Genomic DNA, 20988 nt, shown 5'->3' with positions numbered 1-20988 from the left:
TTAGTTTAGGGTGAATGGGTGAATAGGAATGAACTTTATAGAACTGATGTTGTTTTTCATCCTCCTGTTTTTTAACATGTTGTGAATGTTCGTCCTCAGGATGGTACGGCTATCTCAAATGATTCATGTTTGAATGTGTCAAAGTGTGAATGTGTGCATGTCACTTTTACATAATGCTACTGGACCAGAACAGAGAGCAGATGAAGGCAATCCATGTATTTAAAATAAAATAATAAACAGATCCATTCAAACCAAGCTGCTGATTTTTGATTATTTTGTCTTGGTAATTGTATGTATATGTAGCAGCTATAAATACTTATTCCATCTTAAATGGCGTCATCTTCACTCCCCATGTACATCACATGTACCTCTGCATCTCTTTTCACACCACATACTTATTTCATCCCCAGATTAGCATTTAATATTAATGTTTATTTGTTTTGCATACGTTTTCAGATTTCAACGTCTCATGAACGTGTACTTTTCACTCTGTCCACATGGGAGCAGTAAAAACCCAGGCATATCGATCATGCGAGAAGATAAACACGGGTCAAAAACATTTGATGACCCTGTATTATTTATTATTCCAAAATTGGTCCATTTGCTCTTGCATCATGCGGTCAAGCTTTTTGTTGTGTCAACTTATTTTTGTGATAAACTGTGTATCTCATTGTTGATGTGAAATCATGTTGGAGCTAATAGTCTCTCTGTCTCTGGCCTGACTCATCCATCACAAAAATTAGTCATATAATTTTTTTTTTATATAGTGCTGTCAATGCAAAACAATGTTGTGACTTAAAGGGATATTCCGGCATAAGTTTAACCCATGGTCTAACTGTAAGACCAAGTATAACACCACCTTGAGAGATGTTGTTGTTGTTGTAGCGACTTCAGCACAGAGAGCCAGATAGCAAAATACTGCTGTCTTAAACAATAACTAACGAGTGTTGACAGGGAAATGAACGGACCTATCACAGTCAGCAAAGCTTGTGTGCATTTTTTTCTACTGCATTCGGTAATCAACTTGTTCTTCTGCAGGAAGCGGCTGCAGGAGTCGGTGAGTTCTATTTTCTTATCTTTCCAATAGGAACCAGGCAAAGCTAGCAGGTGTTTGATGCCTCGTATTATGTGCTGTGACCCTATTTGTACTGTGTTAACAAAGTATTGTGCTGTTCTGAGCATTATTGGTGGCTTTTTTTTTTTTATCGCGGTTGGCTCTTGGCTGGCTCCATAGACGGCAGTATTTTCCTGTCTGGCTGTCTGTGCTGAAGTCATTACAACTCGAGAAGTTTGCAGTCTGAAAACTTCATCTCTCAAGGGGATGTTCTACTCGGCCTCATGGTGCGTTAGACCATGGGTTAAATTTACACTGGAGTATCCCTTTAATCTAACAAAGCTGCTGTTGAATATTGCTCTTAACTTATTGATCAGTTGTGCAGCTCTGACACCAACACAATCATCAATGTGAGAAACCTACTGTATGAGAAAATGTTTGTGTGTGTTTGTAATGAGGCAGGGAGCGCACACCAGTTGAATGTTGAGTGGATAAATAGGGATAAATAGATATTTGATCACTCCCCGAGGAGAAGTGACGCGTGAACCCTCTCACTTCAAAGTCATGAAACGGCCTTTTCTCTCACTTTAGGTTTCGCACTCAGCCCTTTCAAATCAGTCTTTGCATCTCTGGAGATCTTCTGTTGTGTGCATGAGAAAGAGAAACTACAACAACATCAAGAGCGACGAGGAAGGTTGTATATTTTGGTTATGTTGATTTGGTGCTTTGTATGATACACTTTACGTTCTGCGAAATACACACAAAATACACAATGAGTGAGGTGATCTGTTGCTGTTTCATGTCAAACTGGGTCACTGGGACTTAGTGATACTTATTTATTCTTCAACTACAACTATTAACAAAAACAAACCACTTGTGCACTTGTTACTATAAAAACTAAAGCTATGAATTATTTATTTATTGAATGCAATCATTACTAAGTCAGTATAAAGTAAAATATGTTAGAAATAACCAAATAATTTAGAAAAAGAGAAATGAACTAAAATATCTCAAAAGTCAACTTAATGTGTGCAGTTTACAATATGGATTTATTTGACAACTTATTTCATCTTTGCTAGCCTGGCAAGCCAGACTATATCATTAAAATGACTATATCATTAAAATATAGTCTGGCAACGACCGGTAGACTTCGGCTTTCGAGACTCAAAAAGTTCCTATGGCTCGTTTCTAGACCTACCTACGGAGCAAATATATTTGCTGCCGCTAGGGTGCGTCTAGATCTCTAGGTTACATCTTTGCACTTTTATGTGCTAATTGTCTACAGCAGTTTACATTGACGTTCCACATCAGACCTGTTTGCATCTGGTTGTCACAGTTTCTGTGGTATTTTTTTCCACATGTAAGTAGTGCACAACAAGTGATGTGCACCTTGGCCTCATAGGTGCCCACCGCCACACTCGCCACAGTAGCAGCTCTGTAGGCTCTAAGACACAGCACAAAGTGTTTCATGGGAAACTCAATCAGAGACTCCACCACCAGATGTGATTGCGATAAAGCTGTGGGATGTGTGTGTGTGTGTGTTGAGTGTGTCAGGAACCTCTGCTTCCTCACTTTTACTTTGTTTGGTTGGTCAAAACAAAAACAAGAAACACAATAAAGAGTTTCACAGCCTGAGAACCTGAGTTGATATTTCACAGCAGCACTGAGACCAAAAACCACTGCAGTGTCGTTGAACTGAACCATAGGGAGATGCTTTAGTGTTGGAACACGCACAATAAACTTACATTGTGGTGTGGTCTCAGTTTTTAGTTCTTCAATCTCACTGTTAGAATTTACCCCACGTTGTGTTACAACCTGGTAGTGGGTTAGGTTGTAGCAGTGGCACTTTGACATCAAATGATCAATTCTGTGATACAGTTTTAAGGCACTGCTATTTGTAGTGGACAAACAAGGGGAGCCCTTCCATGAACACTCTGCAAGGAGCTGAGACAATAATGTGTTATACAATCACCCCCGGCCTCCCCTACAGCCTGAGAACCAGTTGATATTTTGCAGCAGCACTGAGACCACAAACCACTGTGCTGTGGTTGTATAACCTATATGTTGCTGTGTTTCACAGACAACATAGGCTAGAGGTCACACAGCCTGACAGCCTGAGCTCGACACAACACAACTCATCACTTCAGTCTTATCGCTGTCCATCCACCATGAGTTTTAACAGGAGCTCCTCCAACGACTCCAACTCCAGCTCCCAGCCCTCAGAGTCCGTGCCCGACCCTTGGTACTACCTCGTTGCTGGTGTGATTGTGGTCATCTGCCTGCTGGGTATCCCCTCCAACATCTTGGTGATAACAAAACTCGGCCGGCATCTCCGCGGCTCCACCATCTCTCAGCGGCTCTTCTTCAACCTGGCAGCGTCGGACCTCCTCTGCCTGCTCTGCTTGGCCTTCGGCATGCTGGTTTTCTACGCTGGATCTCATCTGCCTTACGCCGTCTGTCAGCTTCTCTTCTACTTCTACTTCTTCTGTGTCAGCTCCAACTTAAACATCCTGGTGCTGATAGGCTTCCAGAGATACTACCAGATTCTTCATCCTCAGAAGTGGAGCAGACTGGCCCGGACTTGGCAACGGCTCATAATCTCCTCCGTGTGGATGCTCGCAACCCTGGAGGCTCTTCCTGTCGTGTTTTCACTCACAGACATGACGACCAAGAAGGAATGGATTGGTGGCCGTTACTGCGGTGGTCACTTCATCACGCCGGTGTTTGAGGCGGTCTACATCGGCTTCATGGTCCTCAGCCACCTGGCCTTGCTCACCTGCTACGTGCTTCTTGTCCGAGGGGTCAGCCGAGCCAAAACGGCCAATAGGAAACAGCCCAGAGCTACGAAGCTTTTAATTCGTATCATCGCCGTTTCCCTGGCCGTGGCCTTTTTCCCCTTCATTCTCCACATGCTGTACGTGGTTGCTCTCTTCACAGAGAGAAAAGACCTGCTCCGAATTAGCCAGACGCTGAGGTTTGTGGAGTGTGTTTACTTTTTCAATCACTGTCTGAATCCGTTCCTGTACTTCTTTTCATCTCATTACCACAAAGATGGGAACAAGAGAAACACATTATGCACATTCACTTTCTGACTGCAAATGTGGCCCCTGCGTCATAACTTTACAATTTAAACTCCTACTGCTTCAGTTTTCCTCTCTGTGGAAACCACATCATGTTCAAAAGATTGTGTAACAATTATGCTGTTAAATCACGGTGGATCATTTCGATTGTACATTTTCATTTTGCTTTTTTTGGCATGGTGAGCCTTTCAATAAAAAAAAGAATTCTACAAAATGAAAACAAAAACTATTTTCTGTTTGTTGTAATGTGCTTTAACAGCAGCAGCACAACTATGAACCACTGGGGCTATTCTTTTCAGATGCAGTTGCAACATACACACTGGTCACAACAAATGTCATACTTACTTTAACATTAGCATATAGTTAATATTAATTTATGTTAATGCTATGGTTAGCTACGATTTGAAAGACAATGAGAAAGATTTGAAACCTTTCTCTCCATCGGTCAAACTTGATTACCTGATGTTTTCTTTTGTTTTGTCCCATCTCCACTTCCTCTCTGTCTTTTCAAGCCCCACCACGTAGTTTTTCGACCTTAAAATAATCTAAACTCATTGAAGTTGTAGAGAAATGTCTAGTAGGATGAATGGTGCCACTGCTGCAGCCTGAGCGGGGTCGCGTCGGTGAAACTGCTGCACAGCGGAGCCGCGGAGTTTCCCTGCTCCTCTCCCCCCCACACAGCGCCCTGTGCTGGGCCGCCGAGCCGTCCAGCCTCCCTTCAGCTCTGGAGCTTTGCTCGGCACCGGTACCATGGATGTGATGGCTGGCATACTGGCTGAATAGAATAGAATAATAGAATAATAGAATAGAATAGAATATAGTAGAATAGAATAGAATAGAATAGAATAAACTTTATTGTCCTACAGGGGGAAATTTGTTGTGGACTCGGGTGCATGGTAAAGGCTGCCATGGACAATAAATAGACAGTTTGAGGCGTGCCGTACATGTACACACACACTCATGAAAAGATTTTTAAAAATAAAAACAAACAAACAGACAACAGAACCTCAGTTATTGCACACTTCCCAGGAAAAATAAAACAGCTATGGTCCACAAGGTCATACTGTTAAAAACCACAAAAACCTCCACATAACTTAAAGGGATACTTCACCCATAATCAATAATTCACCAACTTTCTACTCACCGTCATGCCAAGGAAGGGTTTGGAGAACTTTCGGTGTTATCAAAACGCTTTTGGAGTTCCAGGGGAGTCTGGCTGGCAACATTGGTGACGGATAGAGATCACTTTTGAATCGTCCAAAACACACACTATGAAACATCCAAATACCTCCATACTGCTTGTCCATACTGACCCAAGTGTCCTGAAGCCGCCACATGAAAAAGTTGTTCCACTCTTGATGATGTCTCACACTCTGACACGAACGTTCAGTGCAATACACACCCATTATACAGTAATCTCAAAATATCTCCTGACCTATAAACGTGGATTAATACACCAATACACAAGACTTGTTTCTAGGCTACTGTTTAAAGTTTCAATGGAGTCTAGGTTTGAGTGAGAACTTGTTGATTTTTTTTTTTTTTTAATTGATTGGTGGTGAGTTGAGACAAAGACAGAGAGAGGAAAACAGAGCAGAGTCAGTGGATAAAAAGAAAAGAGAGAATTTGGTTTGGCTTATCTATCTGTGAGTTTAGGAGAGAAAAAAAGTTGTATAAAGAAAAATTAACTAAAGAGAACTGAATAAACTAAATGAACTAACTTTCTTCCTTCCTTTCTACTCGCCTTTTTTTTTTTACTTTCGTTTTTCTTTCTTTCTACCCCTCTCTCTCTGTCTCCTCCTCTCCTATCTCCTTGTCGGTAGGCTACTACAGGCCTACAGTCTATGGTAGCCTACCTGTACAGGCAAGCAGTTAGGTAGCCTACGTGTATAGCAAGCATGGATGTATTAACGATGGCAAGCCATACGTGACGTTTACGCGGCCGTTTTGAACGTCGAGACGTCAACAGACAGTTGCGAACGTGTGACGTAGGCAACATTATGGAACGTTACCTGCTGCACGTTCGCCCGCAGCTCCGTCATCTCCTCGGTGACGTAACTGACATCGAGATCCTTTAGAACGTCAAATGACGTCACGCATTTGTCTGTGAAGTGCTACGTCACACGGAGTGCCTTTGATGTCTAAACGTAGGCCTAGTTGTCACACAGACACAAGGTGAGTTGACTTAGAAACAAACACACACACACACACCCTGAGTTTAATCAGACACACACAAAAAGTGCGTTTATTTCTAAAAAATTATCATCGACAGAGTGAAATTAGAGAGAAAAACACACAAATAAATAAATAACACAAAGCAAACAACTGCAGAGACAAACAGCTAAAGAAAAAATAGCTAAATAAATAAGAATAGTCACAGTAAAGTAAGTTCTGTGACATCATCATCATGTCCATCTTCGGTAGCGTTGTCGGCAGACTGGTCTCAGCTGTGCAGGGGGTCATCTTTCCAGACAGCAGGGACCCCCCCCAGCAGCAACCCGCCCCACCCGGCTCCCCGTCCTCCTGGTGGCAGGTGGGGGCAGCCGCGGCGCTGATAGGGGCCGGTGTGTTGGTTGCGTGTCCCTCGGCCCGAGAAGCCGTGTTCTCGGCCGTGGGGGGCGCCGCCTCCTACCTGGGGGGGGTCCCCCCGTTCTCCACCCTCAAAGACTACCTGGCTGTCAACGTGTGCCCCCAGCTGAGGGAGGCGTTCATCTCCAGAATGTCACAGCTCATGGCCTCATACCACTTTTTCATGCATGAGCACTACCCTGCTCTTCATTATGAGATTCTGGGAAGAACTGCAGTTCAGTTCATTCGTGACAGGGTTGCTGAATGGGCGGCGAAGTCATTTCATAGCTATATGTCTTAGTTCATCTCTCGTTTCTCGTTTCATCGCTTTAACGTAAACCATTTAGTCCTCTCAAACTTCCTCTATTTTAATTTTCTTTTAAACTTATTTTCTTCCTCTTCTTATTCTTTCCACTTCTTTCATCCTCTTCTTTCCTATTCTTTCTTCATCTCAAACTTCCTCTGTTTTTAGTTTTCTTTCTTTTAAACTTCTTTACTTCCTCTTCTTATTCTTTCCTATTCTTTCTTCCTCTCAAACTTCCTAGGCTAGTTTTCTTTCTTTTAAACTTATTTTCTTCTTCTTCCTCTTCTTTCTTCTTTCCTATTCTTTCTTATTATTCTTTCCTCATCTTTCTTCTTCTTTCATCTTCTTCTACCCTATTCTTTCTTCCTCTCAAACAACATCTCTCAAAATCTTTCTTTTAAACTTCTTTTCTTCTTCTTTCCTCATCTTTCTTCTTCTTCCTCTTCTTTTTTCTTCTTTCTTCTTCTTTCCTCAAACTGTTTTCTTGTGTGTATACCTACAACATCACGTCTGCCCGTCCTGGGTGAGGGATCCCTCCTCTGTTGCTCACCCTGAGGTTTCTCCGTCTTTTCCCTGTTATAAAAGGGTTTCCCTGTGGGTTTTTCCTCAGTCGATGTGAGGGTCTAAGGGCAGAGGATGTTGTTGTGATGCGATGTAAAGCCTTTTGAGACAAACTGCCCCCTCCCCGCCAACTTCTCTCTTCTCGTCTTTCTTTTTATCCACTGCCTCTGCTCTGTTTCCCTCTCTCTCTGTCTTTTTCTCTCTTTTTAAACTCACTGTATAGATGTGTCAACTCACCATTAATCAATAAAAATAAAATAAACAAGTTCTAACTCGAACCTATTTGCAGCATTGCATGATGATGTGAAACTACATTCATTAAAGTTTGAACATAAGACTAATAATGACCTCAGAGGCTGAGAATGGCCATGTATTTATTTTACTGTATTGTCGTTTTCTCGTGATAACTACTTATTTTGTTCTTGACATAACAAAATCTGTTTGCATGTGACTTTATTTCGTAAGACTTGTGTTAGTTTGTAAACACAGGAAATCACATGTGTATGGGCTACAGCTGTATTGATGTGATGTGATGGCAGCAGGGTTGCCACTGTGAACTAAGTTACACTTCATTACTGTAAAAGAGAGACTTAGAAAATAAATATAAGATCACTTACATAACACAACATTCATTAAAACAATGCAGCACCAACTTCTATAGGCCTATTGTACAAAAAAAAAATCATCAATAGGCCTATTTTACAGAAGATTACAAAAGACCTGTAAAGGAAAACTAGCACCGTTTTCTGATGGGAATGACACCGAAGATGTGTTCTGTCCAGTGTTTCATTCCCCGGTTCATCTTCTGAGTTCCTGAGTTTTAAAGGGATAGTTCAACATTTTGGCAAATTGGCCCATTGCCATAATCCCTATAGTCAAAGCAGTAGGTTCGTTACCTTTAATTGTCAGTGCAAGCTATTTCTATAACGGCAGAGCTAACACTCCTCTCCTCCATGTGCATTTGTTTTCAACGAAGCTGGTGAGAAATCAATCCATGGAGCGGATAACGTGGATAACGTTATTCATCATATACCATGTTACCATGTGTATATTTGTAGACCATTTTGGTTGTACATTTTCGTTTTGCTCTTTTGCATGGTGAGCCTTTTAATAACAAAAATCTACAAAATGAAAAAAAAAAAAAAACAATTTTCTGTTTGTTAATGTGCTTTAACAGCAGCCGCACAAATATGAACCACTGGAGCTATTGTGTAAGAGCTTCAGTGAGAGACAGATAGTAAACAGGACTCAGACAGGAGGATAAACCATTCTGTGAGCTAGATATTTGATTTGTTTCTTTTCTTTTTGAGTATGTAAGAGAAAGTTAGAAAGAGAAGGACCCGTTCTGCTCTTTACACACATTTACATAATGTTGACTGATTTCCAAATACTGAAGGCAACACTAAATGCAATTATATGGTCAACTAAAAAGTGTAAACAAAGCAAAATATGTTTCAAGTCACAACACGTTGTATTTCCAAACTTAATCCAGCATACTGGTGTATGTTGGTGTAACAGAGAACTCTTCACTTAATGTTAACCATTTAGGTGTTTGTTCCTCATTAGCATTTGATTTAAATGACTTATCAGCTGAAGTCCACTGGGAGGCCTCAGGCAAGATCCCCTCACTGATTTTGTAGCAAAGTTTAGTTTCAGTTCCCAGGAGGACATGGACCAAGTTGTTCTTCACAGCAGCTTCTGTTCAGTCAGTGGCAGCAGATCATTAGAACGATGTGCACACACTCTCACTAATGAGGCCTAATGCAGATGGCTGACACTAATCTTTTTTAAGTATTAACTGAGTGAAATTTAAGAGAGATACTTCAGGATTAGTTACATTTATTTCCTGTTCAGGAAACTGTCTCATTAATCGAAGTGCTAATCCTGTGAAAGCCCGAGCAACAGACACTAATAATGTCCTGCTTCTGTGGAATCGAGGTGAATCTGGTGAATTTCACCAAGTGCTCATGTGGATGGACACACATACATACTACAGCAGGAGGACATCCAGTATTTCTCTACTTCTAGGGCTGCTCCATGCTGACAGTGGCTGCATGAGATCAGCTCACCAGCTGCGCCCTCCAGATATAATAAATTCATGCTTGTAAACAAATGAATTACCATGTCATGCTGCTGACGTCAGAGAATGGATCTTTATTTTGAATTATACTGGATCTGAAAGTTGGTATAAACATAGTATTTATTACTTAACCTTCAAGAGTGCATACATTCATACATACATAATGATTTTTCAGAAAAGAACAGAAACACTCTTCTGCTCATATCTACATAATTTGTATTCCTGATTTTGACTGCATGCCACCAAAGTCCACTATGCAACAAGGGACTCCGAAGTTGTCTCGTAACATGTCCAAAATATGTCTTGTGCTTTTCACACTGCACATTTCTAGCCCAGGGTTTCCATCAGCAGGCAGGGTTGAAGGGGGAAAGCTGCTGTTTTAGAGGTGCTGTCAAGGACTGTTGTTGTATGTGTTTTCTGTTGTTACAAGTGGTAAAAAAAAACAAAAAAATGTTTTACTGTGCAATTTTGTAAAGTTGAAATGGATTGAAGCTCTGGGCTGCAGGTGAGTGCAATGTGCAATGAATTACAAATCAAAGATAGAGACTTCAAACCCAATTTTGGTTCAATAGACACTTGTGGTTAGTGACTATACTGTAATGGCTCACCACGGGGCAATATAAGGCGTCAGATGCATTCTGAAGTATCAGTAAGATCGGTTATTCCAACACCAACCTGAGTGACATAAACTTGAGTCCAAAAACATATTTCTTTTCTCATTTAAATTAATATTTATGGTGCAGGTTTTGCAGATTTGTGCCTGATAGTTCTTTGTTAGCTGTTTGACACCTTTGTTAGCTGTTTGACACCTGTTTTCTTATAGTGTCGACAAATCTTATGAAAAGACCAAAACCAACAATGTACATGTGTTTTCTGTGTTTTGCAGTGTACTCCTCTGTGCATAGAGCTCCGTCATTGCCCAAAAAAATATTATAAAAACACAAAAATGAAGAAAGCAAAAATTCTTGCAGCACTGCAGGACTCGTAGCGTGGCACTTTATTGCACTCTTGTGACGTACGTTTCGAGCAGGGATGTGCTGCGAGTGTTTTTGCTTACTTTATTCTTTGACTTTTTCTACTCAGCACCTGTCCTTTCTAGGTGTGATGTGCGTGTCCGCAAAGGTTTTTTCAAAAACACAAAAATGAGCCACACTGTTGCACTTGTTGAAATGTTCCTTCATTGCTGTTGTAGTTTATTTCGAGTTTAACCCACATACACTGCCCTACTGCTGTAAATACTTACTAGAGCACCCAATCAGTATCTGTATCAAATCCACTGCTGAAAATAATCCCATAATAAAAATGCACCATTGATGATGATTGATTGTTTATGTGACGGTGTTTAAAAACTACAGTTTTCAGAAATGTTGAGTCTTACTCAAAAATAAAATTATCATACATATTGATCCGTTTGGACGTGTTTTTAAAGATTTAGCTCTTCAATAGGAAATAATGGGTCTGAGAGCTAGAGACAGGCTGGGGAAGGTAGAACCTACTAACAGCTGGACCAACACACTGTTCAGTTTCTTTTCTTGTATATAACAACAATACAGAATATTATTGGTCCTTATCTTTACAATTCAGTACTTAATACCATTTGACATACTGTAGGGAATAGTATAGAAGGTGCTCTTATGTTCAGCATAGAGATTCAGATTGCAGGACATGTCCTTTTGGTACAGGATCCAGTCGAGTCAGCCCCGGGTTACAGTAAGTGCAGTGTGAAAAGGGCTCATTATCTTTCTGAGCTTTTGTTGGCGGTGTTGGGGGTTGCAACTCAGGTTCGTCAGCGAAAGCAAGCCGTGCCTTAGGAGGAGTATTCATACTCCTCTGCACTGCGTCTTCCAAAGTCCATCCAGCCAAGATAATCCCTGTCCTTTATCCTGTGGCCTGGGGCTAGACCACTGGCTCTGCTGGTGATGGAGGATCTGGTCTGGTAGGGAGAGCCTGGAGGAGACAGGACATGATGTGATTACAAATGTCGTTCTGCTTGGCCATAACATGTCAGCATTACACGTTTTCCACCTGCACTGACTCTGTAATAATAATAATAACGGATAACCTCTGAATTAGTTGAAGTAACTATTGCTGACTTCTGTTTCTATTCCCAGTGAGCTCAGCATGTCTCCCAGTCACACAGCATTGACTTGAAAAAGAAACAGAGATACACAGCGACAGAGGGAGCAGAGAGTGAGGTCAGGAAACACAGGGAGATAAGTAAAGGAGGGAAGGATAGAGGAGGGATGGAAAAGGAAGAAGCAGAAGTGGAAAAAAAAAATAAAGGTTGGAACAAGGAGGAGGTATGGAAAATGGAGGCAGAAGAGAAGAAACTAGAGGGGGGTGGGAAATGCCAGATGGTGGATCTCAGGCGCAGCACGAGTGATGACTGATTACAGAAGGACGGACGTCAGGAAGAGAGAAATAACACGACCAGGAGCAACAAGACGAGAGAGGAGAGGAATGACCGGTGTGTGATGAGATGAGATGACTACAGGGGAAGACTTTCGCTCCAGTTACTCGTTCTATCCGTCTACTGACTGACAGTGGTCAGGCTCGACTATCATCCAACTGCTCACCTCTCCTGGAGATGAGTCTGGCCAGGAGCTGGTTCAGGCTGTTTGCGTCCTCCTGGGGTTGGTTGTAGTTGGTGAGCCGCCCTGAGGGGGGTGCTGGAGCCGAGCGCGCCTGGCGTGTGTGGTTGGGTAAAGGTGGAGGAAGGCTGTCTGACAGAGCCTCACCCTCGGCTCTCTGTGGCTGGACAATAAGAAATATAAAACTGTGTAAAACATTATAACGGACTTTATCATAATTGAGATGTTTTATGTGTGTGTGTGTGTATGCGTCTCTTACCATGGACTGTGAAGGCAGACTCAGGGAACAGCTGGACAGGGCAGCCAGGAGCACACACACACAGATACCTACATTCATGACTGTACAGAAAGAGAAAAGAAGGTTTAGATTCAGTGAAGCAAATCGATGTAAGAAGACATCAACTTTTGATGGCTCAGCTGAAACAGAAGGGAAACATGATTTTGTCTTGCTCAAGCACTCCTTCATTGTCACAGAGAACAACATAGTAGTGTGTCACACACACACACAAACACGCACACCATGATGAATCAATACTATCAACATCGGCAGAATCCCAAAGGAAACACACTAATTTTCTCCACATCTTCATGTTTCCTTTTTCTTCATTCTCATATTCATAATAGCTCCAAAAGATACACAGTACAAAAAAAAGAGGAAGGGATAAATACATTAAAATAATGGAGTTGAATTGTTTTTTATACATCTCTGATCTGCTTATAATTTAAAGGTCAATTGAGCACTTTGTTAGTGCAATAAAATTATGCAATGCACAAGGACAAAACACATGAACAGGTGGTATAATGTTACACTGACTGATTTGTTGACGCTGTATTTATCTTGGAGTCTGGCAATGAAGCTTATTAGCCACAGTGAATTACACTTAGTGCCAGAATATTCAGGAAAATATCCAATTAGATGAACTCAGCAAGGCAAGTTGCTCTGAGGCTTTCAGTGTCTAATCATTCAAAAACCCACTTTCTTTGTCAGTCTCACCACCACTATCACAGCACGGCTCTATGGACCTCTCATATTTTCTCTCTCTTTAGTGGATACATTTGTTCACTGTTTTTCACGTCCGTTTTCAGTTGCTCCTAATTTTTCGCTGTTTTACTTTTTCACTTTAACAGAGTGAAGGTACCGTCCTTTTGCTGCAGTGATATCTGGACGTACAGTATGTGTAGTGGTGTTCTCAACTCACTTATTTTTCTGACTGAATAATCTTTCCTCCTTGTATACAGAATTACAACAGCAATTTGTTGAGATCCCACAGTAACCTGGATGAGTCCAGCGTTCCCTCTAATTATGCATAAATACATTATAACAACAGTTCAGCATGTGAAAATCAAAATCTGTAGTTTTTTTCTGTAGTTTTAAACCATGTGATAATAACAATGTACTTATTACTGCAAATCTGTACCACAGGCTATTTGAATTATTATTATTATTATTTAGTTTAAATTTACACAGTGGTGGAGTAAATAGTCATTCTGTTGATGCTAATATAATCCCTGTTAGCAGCTGGTCATTGTGTCTCTTTCATTATTCAGTGGGCTGGTAATGATATGTCATTGTAATGTGTGTGAAAGCCCTCTCCACTCTCTTCCACTCCTCTCCGCAGGAAAAAAAATGTATCTAAATTGCTTCCATGTTCAGTTATTGTGCAGAGATGAATATTTGCTCCTTTTAGACTAATTTGATTAAAAGTTATTAATATTGAGCAACACACTCCACAAACTACACTATACATGGAAAATATTATTTTCTTTGTACAGAATATAATATAATATAATAATAATAACATAATATAATAATATAATACATACAATGGATTGTGTCTTCAGGTTGAAATTTTGATTTAAAAAAAAAACAAAAAAACTCAAGTGCTTGTATTGTCATGAATTAATTATACTATATTGTAGCCATTAATTGATAAAACTCAATACTTGTCAGTTTATTACTTTTATATCTCATTTTAAAGCTACAACCTACTGAGCTGCAGTTACTGATGAAAGGGTAAAAAGTATATTCAAGTATATTTCATATTTTTTACTTAGAATATTAGAATTTGCATAATTGTAAAAAAAAAAAAAAAAAAAAAGTAATTTCAGCATTTACACTTCACAGAAAACCTAACCTTCACAAGAATAGAATATGTGCATAAAAATAAAAGCACTTGATGAATTTCCTGCAGAATGAGGTTGTTTTTTAATCCTTACCTGCAATTATTGGTGTGGACCACGAGAGTCTGAAGATGCTGAGCTCGGTTCCTCCTGTGTTGAGGCTGTGAGTGTGTGTGAGAGAGATGAGACCATGTTTTTATACTGACACACAGGAAGGAGGAGGGGTCTGGGCCGAGGGGAGGGGCCTGCTGGTGGCGCAGAAACCGATGCCACTGACGCAAGTGAGGACGCAAAACAAGCACACATATACTGCAAACGCACAAGTGAACAGGCATACACCCCGCAATGCAAACTATATGAAAAAGTGAGAAAAGGGCTGGTGACGAGGGCGACGACATTAATTGTGCTGCTACGTCACAACAACAGAGACACACACACATACAGAGACAAAGGTTGAGGCTAAAAACTGTCCAACACTGGTCAGGTGGAGAAACTTTGATGGTTACAGACTAAAATCTTATGGAAAAGGTTATAAGTAAAGAAAATAGTAGAATATGTACAAGTACAGTATGAACACAAAGCTGCTGCTCTGTCACTGTGTTTGCATCTTCATTTTTCCAGGAGACGAGACACAACATGCAGCCGAGTGCCCTTTCCAATTTCATCGAGGACATCACGACTGCTGTTTTCTCTTCTTCGCATCACAAATGATCACTGGTACATTTCTGACAGAATGAGTCCAAAGAACAAAGTAATTCTGAGACTTTTTACTGAAGCCGTGATGCAGCCAGTGGCCTCTGCTGAAAGGAGGAAGTGCTGATGAAATCTTGTACAGCTGTTTTCATTCTGACACAGCAGTCCAGGGGTTTGTCAGTTTCATCAGCACATTGATCAATCAAATAGCAGCTGCTGTGATTGTGATTGCTCTACTGTAAGTGTTTATCATCCCATTATCTTTTTATTTATTTATTTATTTTTGGCAATGATTTTAATAATTTCCATCAGTGATTAATGTTAGAGCTCCATCCTGAGAAAATCGTGAATCTTCAGATCCACAACACACTTGTTTTTTTTTTTATTTGAGATGATGCATTTCACCTCATTTATTTTCTTTTTCCTTTTCATGTGCAGCAGCAGGATGAATTGTGGATTTCAATCAACCTTCAATGGAAAAAATGCTTTTAAGAAAAATCTAAATCATCGAATTTCACAGCAACAATGTGAGTAGGCTATTGATGAATAACGGGCAACATTCACAGTCTGCAAGTCTGAAATAAGACGATAGAGAAGTTATTTATCACATTATGAACAGTTTCGACATCTCTTTCAAACAAGTTGCGAGGTCGACATAATCAAAGATACAAATAAAAGATAGTTTTAAACTTACATTGAAAAACCTCTGAAGGTCAGAAAGGTGGCAGAGAGAAAGAGAGAGCAACAGAATGAGTTTGCTTTGTGGAGAAAAGGCTGAATGCCATTCATACATTAACAAGTACTGTATGAGCTTCACAATGGCATAACAACATGAAGTGGTGATGCAGATGGTTTTTAAAAGGTTCATTAAAGCTGCAAGGACTGACCTTAGCTTTTAACTCAGTGCTTACGCTGAGGTAACAGTTATTCAGTGATCGACCTTTGTTAAAGTCAATATAAATTACCTCTACAGCAGCTTACTCAAACCATAATGCTATCTGAGAAAAGAAAAACATGTTTAATCATCTGCATTAGTCTTGAGCAGAGCTTTTGGTTTGTGTTTGTCATGTAGAGTGAAGTGAAGACATACTGTAGCTACATCTTTACTGCCACTTGAGCTTGAAACCAATAAAGTTGCATTATATAGCCTAGCTCTATTTCCATTATTGTTGACCTTTGAAGTAGCCTAAAATAGTTTTCAGAGCTGATCACAGTAGGCTGTGTTCCCAGAGAGTTAAAACACTAGCAAAGTATGCCAAAAAGATATAAAACAATATTGCATGTTACGCATTTTGTGTGTGTGTGTGTTGGGGGGGGACTCTGTCTCTGTTTTTAGCTCTACTCCAGTATGCTAATGGCGCTAACATTAGCCTGTTTCCTAATACTGTCATTCGCAGCTGTTTAACTTTAGATTCACCTAAATGCTGTCGTTAGCACCTGTCTAACTACTACCAAACACAGGCACAAGCACAGTTTAGTGAGATTGCTAATTTGCTACTTTCACACCACCTGATTGGCTGTTTGGTGTTCTTGTAGCCTAATATAAATTGAATGACACCTGCTCTTCACTCCTGTGCACTCCTGTAATAAGAAAGAAGAGGAAACAATTTCCCCCCACAACCTGCCTGGATATTTTGCGGGGAACATTTACTCTTTATCTGCTTCACCATGTGTCACAGTCTAATCCATGGTGTCTGAGAAATCAAGTGTGCTTTAAGACAAACAGACATCTGAACAAAGGACTGGAAGTCGACTAATCCACTCTCCTCCTTAGGGATTTCATTACAGAAATCCAGCCGTGCACCTCATCAGACAGGTTCTGTTTGTTTGGGGGGAAAGGAAGAATGTAAAGTAATTTAAAAAATGTAAAAAGTTGTGTAGAATAGGCTACGTAAATTTTAGATCTAACAACACTCTATTTTCTGTTTACCTTCATGTATGAAATCTGTTACATTTACATTCACAATCATGACATGCGCAGGGTTTGGGGCAGGCAGTTGACACAGAGCCAATCCATCCCAGGGCTGACATAAAGACTAACAACACACATACTCGTTACACATACGTTCACACTTTCAGGCAATTTAGAGTCACCACTTACAGTAAGAGTCACCACTTACAGTAATAAGCTGCATGTCTTTGGACTGTGGGAGGAAACTAGAGAATATGCATTACACATGACATGGTTACATGTGTAAACACGGTGTAAAACAATGGGTTGGTATAGATGAGAGTGAAGTTTGCTTATAGAGCTACTTTTGGACTGGCAGGCTTCATAGGGCTGATGTCTGAGCCAGTTGGTCTGTTTCTCACATCATCTGCTGTGCATCTCAACTTTGGTCTTAACATGCAGTTGTTTGTGTGTTAATGTGAGGATCCCTGTGCTGTTGCTGCTGCTGTTTACTCACCTCTGTGCAGTTATGCATTGCATTGGTGGCTTGCCCTGGAAACTATGTGCTCTTGTTGTGTCTGGGGTGTTGTTTGAGATGTTCATTATGCTTTCATGCTTGTTTATGCAGAGATGAAATATGAGAAAGCTACTTGTGTTTGAGTACTGGGTTAAAATGGTTGGATACATATTTCCCTCGAGGTTTTTCCTTGTTTTTCTGTTGGATTTCTTTTTCTTTTTTCTTTTTTTTTTTAGCTCAGTGCAAAGTTTGAGAGGAGGATAACATAGGCCTACATTCATTGCAACTTCCTAAATCTTTATTTTATAGCCATCAACACTTAGACAGGACGAGTTAGCAGGAAAAACTACAAGTCACATCCAGATTCAGATCTTTACTCCACACAGACCAGATGTTGATGTCAAACATAAAGTTAACCCTCCGCTGGAATCTGCCTGCAGTCTCTGTCAGTCTGAAAATATTCTGTGAGTTGAGTGATGACATCACTGTTGTCATCAGAGAAAATATGCATGAACACACATAGTTTTTCAAGGTATGCATTCATGTTTATTCTCCCATGTCTCTCTCTCTCTCTCTCGCTCCCAACAGTGAGTCATGGTCCTTGAGTTAATTGCATTGTTGTGTTGTGTGGGTCAGAAACCTCTTCAGTGGATGGACCCTCTACTTTGCTCTAATCAGTCGTCTCATTCTGTATTGTCAGACATGAAGAGAAGGCCGGGGGCACAGATGAAGACAGAGGGGGGGCAGTGGGCAGGGGCAGAATGATGCTAATGATAAAAAACATTAATCATATATTACCCTAAAAAAACAAACATGTTTATCACTTTTAAAACACCTAAACCACCTTCTTAAACCAAATGAAAGCATTTTCTCAGCATTTCCTTCATTAGGGTTTCTTTCACCTCTTTTTCTTAAATTCACAACAAGACTGATTTTGCAGCTCTTGCAGACTGAGACACAATGTCTTGAAAATGGTTTATCATTGTACGGTAATTATGTTTTCCTTATGTTCTTTATTATGTTTCAGAGTGTTCTGGTAATCAATTAACTTAATGAATAAAATCATGCACTGAGAGGGAATTAATCTCTTTTTTGAGGCAAGGATGTCTAAAAAAATGTATTTGATGTAAGAATTAGTGGGTAATCAAACTCCATTTTGAATTAAAATATCGATCCAGTCCAAAAGCTTTCAGCGTATTTCTCTCAGACTTTTCCCTGTGAGGCAGCTCGGTAGCCGGAGGAAGTTGAAACAAAATAAGACCACATCAACATTTGCCACATCTCCTCGGTTCTCCTTTATTTTTCATGTCATATTGCTCGCTGAACTTGTGTTTCTCAGTGGAAATATTGACCTTTGCTCCTCTCTGTGGTTTACAGTGAAGCTTTTTCACTCAAGGAAGAATGCCTTTCAAGATATCTTTACATTGATTATTATTTGAATTGAAAGGATAAGCTGTAAGATATATGAATTAAAAATGAATCTTTGAGCTGCAAGGTCTTATTGGTGTATCTTAAAAATGAGTTTCTCAGGGGAAATAATGTGCGACTGTATTTAACTGCTTTTTCTAATGCATCCTTTCATCAGCACTAATTCATCTCTCTGGGCCATAAAGCCGCTGATGTTTGTGTGCGTGTTTGTGTTTGTGTAATCATCACAATTGCAATAACATGTGTGTATTTATATGTGTGAGTGTGTTTGTGTGTATTACGGTAGAAATTATATTAAGTTCTGAGGCACTTAAACAGTGGCGAGACAACAGTAAAGTGCAGGTCTTGTTATTAAAAATATCCAGTCTGAACTGTTATTAAATGCTTCTGGATGTCTGCGGATGTCTTTAATGTTCTGTATTATGAGCAGACAGGAACAGCAAAACACCATCCTGGGATGGACTCATTTCGTCCTGCAATAAAAGAAGAATAAAAAAAAACAGAGGGGAAAAGGTGGCTAAGTGCTGAAAATATCACAAAGGTTTCATTTATATATTTCAACTAAATATTGTATTCATAATGAAAACTGGTACTGTAGCCTATGTCCTGAAGTTGAAACTCAAATGTACGTGGATGAAACGGTTTTCTCATGAAAGAGACAGATATGAAGTGGGAGCCAAATTAACAATATAGCAATAGCCAAAATTTCCATTTCCATTTCTTGTCTGACACTAAACATCAGTAAAACTTTGTGCATGTATTTTTACATAAAAAAAGGAAGCCAGCCAGACATCATTGTAAATGGGTAAAACATCCAGATTTTAAATATCAGGGAATTACTGTCCACTCACAACTAACCTTTAAGAAACACACAAATCAGGTGTAAAACTGTAAAATTAAACCTAAGGAATTTTAGATACATTTGAACCCAGACAACAACAGGAGGACAACTAAGAAAACCAGCAGAGGTGACTGTGCAGTACATCACAGATCTACTGAGTTTGATAGATCAGTCGTCTGTCAGAGCTACAAATTATTGAAACTCAGTAGGCTACCAAGCGAGATAAGAGAGAGTAACAGCTTTACTGACTTTAAAGCAAAAGTAAGCGATCCGGTCGTTTTTCTGACTTCTTGTCAGCCGATGGAGTTAGCAGCCCCCGCCCTCGTCATGGATCTATTGGTCCTCCTCCCTACGTCACCACATTCACGCGCATCCCTTGGCTGCACACACAGCCCTTCATGCCGTTCTCTCTCCTCATTGGATAAAGGTTGTAGGATACAAGGAAATAAAATAAAAGTTTTCTCCTCGGCTTACAGCAAAGCAGAGTGACTGACAGACCCGTGTTTCGGACCAAACACTCTATGTAAGTGATTGCCGTCGGAAGATATAACTATTTAAGACTTATATTAACACAAATATCCCGCTTACTTCTGCTTTAAATCCAAGATGAAATCATGGATAAAATCAACCCAGTCATGTACCCACCAATTATAAACTCAAACACAAATACAGGGTGGCTGGAAAACCTAGCTGGCTTACGGCTACAGTAGCTAGCTATATAATACTCTCATCCACTAAACGTATTTCATGAATATTGCATGTTTTGTGGCTTTGTTTTAATGCTGATCCATGGGTATTAGTCATGGTTATATGCAGAATAATTCTGTAATGGAAATATTAGGCTACGGGGGGGGGGTGGGTGGCTGTGGGCCCCTTGATTTGTCCTCACATTTTCCCCTATGCAACGGCCCTGCATAAAAGGTTATAAAGCCTCCTCCTCTCCTCTCCTCCTCTTGTTTTGACAGTTGGTTTAGACAGATATATTGCCAGCCTCAGGCGGTCTGTCACTGGTGGGAAATGTGTTAGAAACATTGTGGTAAGAGGCTGCACACAAACACACACCCACATAAACCCACACAAATGCAACTACTTACACGTGTAATGAGAAAAACAAGACAGAGACCAAGAGAAACAGAAAGGTAAGAGTATAAATAGGCCGTTCAGGTATAAAATTACAACGTGAAGTGACCTTTAACTAGCCTACGCATGTACAGTATGTAAGTGAATCTACTGGTCCAAGAGAAACTGGACCAATAAAT

General features: G+C 40.2%; 2 protein-coding genes across 2 annotated transcripts; one reads left to right on the top strand and one right to left on the bottom strand.

The window, feature by feature from the left end:
• The first annotated feature begins 3060 nt into the window (after window positions 1-3060).
• On the top strand, window positions 3061-4146 carry LOC146972423 (C5a anaphylatoxin chemotactic receptor 1-like). Its single transcript, XM_085802604.1, has one exon. The coding sequence runs from the start codon at window positions 3223-3225 to the stop codon at window positions 4144-4146; it is 924 nt and encodes a 307-aa protein (XP_085658730.1). The 5' UTR covers window positions 3061-3222.
• A 6657-nt stretch (window positions 4147-10803) lies between these two features.
• On the bottom strand, window positions 10804-14508 carry ccka (cholecystokinin a). Its single transcript, XM_085803361.1, has 4 exons — window positions 14456-14508; window positions 12498-12577; window positions 12224-12401; window positions 10804-11594 (listed from the first exon to the last, which is right to left on the bottom strand). Exons 2-4 carry the CDS (start codon window positions 12573-12575, stop codon window positions 11455-11457), a joined length of 396 nt encoding a protein of 131 aa, XP_085659487.1. The 5' UTR covers window positions 12576-12577; window positions 14456-14508; the 3' UTR covers window positions 10804-11454.
• Between the last annotated feature and the right edge of the window lie 6480 nt (window positions 14509-20988).

Source organism: Trachurus japonicus, chromosome 16 (assembly GCF_045865225.1).
Source record: "Trachurus japonicus isolate A0001 chromosome 16, Traja_1.0".
Classification (NCBI taxonomy): domain Eukaryota; kingdom Metazoa; phylum Chordata; class Actinopteri; order Carangiformes; family Carangidae; genus Trachurus; species Trachurus japonicus.
This window is presented reverse-complemented; position numbering and strand designations above follow the sequence as displayed.

Excerpts from the sequence above, each read along its gene's own strand:
- ccka (XM_085803361.1), bottom strand. The coding sequence starts at position 12,575 with ATGAATGTAGGTATCTGTGTGTGTGTGCTCCTGGCTGCCCTGTCCAGC. Across the intron at positions 12,402-12,497 it reads GTCTGCCTTCACAGTCCATG|CCACAGAGAGCCGAGGGTGA; the intron begins GTAAGAGACGCA and ends CTTATTGTCCAG. Across the intron at positions 11,595-12,223 it reads CAGACTCATCTCCAGGAGAG|GCTCTCCCTACCAGACCAGA; the intron begins GTGAGCAGTTGG and ends TGTCTCCTCCAG.
- LOC146972423 (XM_085802604.1), top strand. The coding sequence starts at position 3,223 with ATGAGTTTTAACAGGAGCTCCTCCAACGACTCCAACTCCAGCTCCCAG.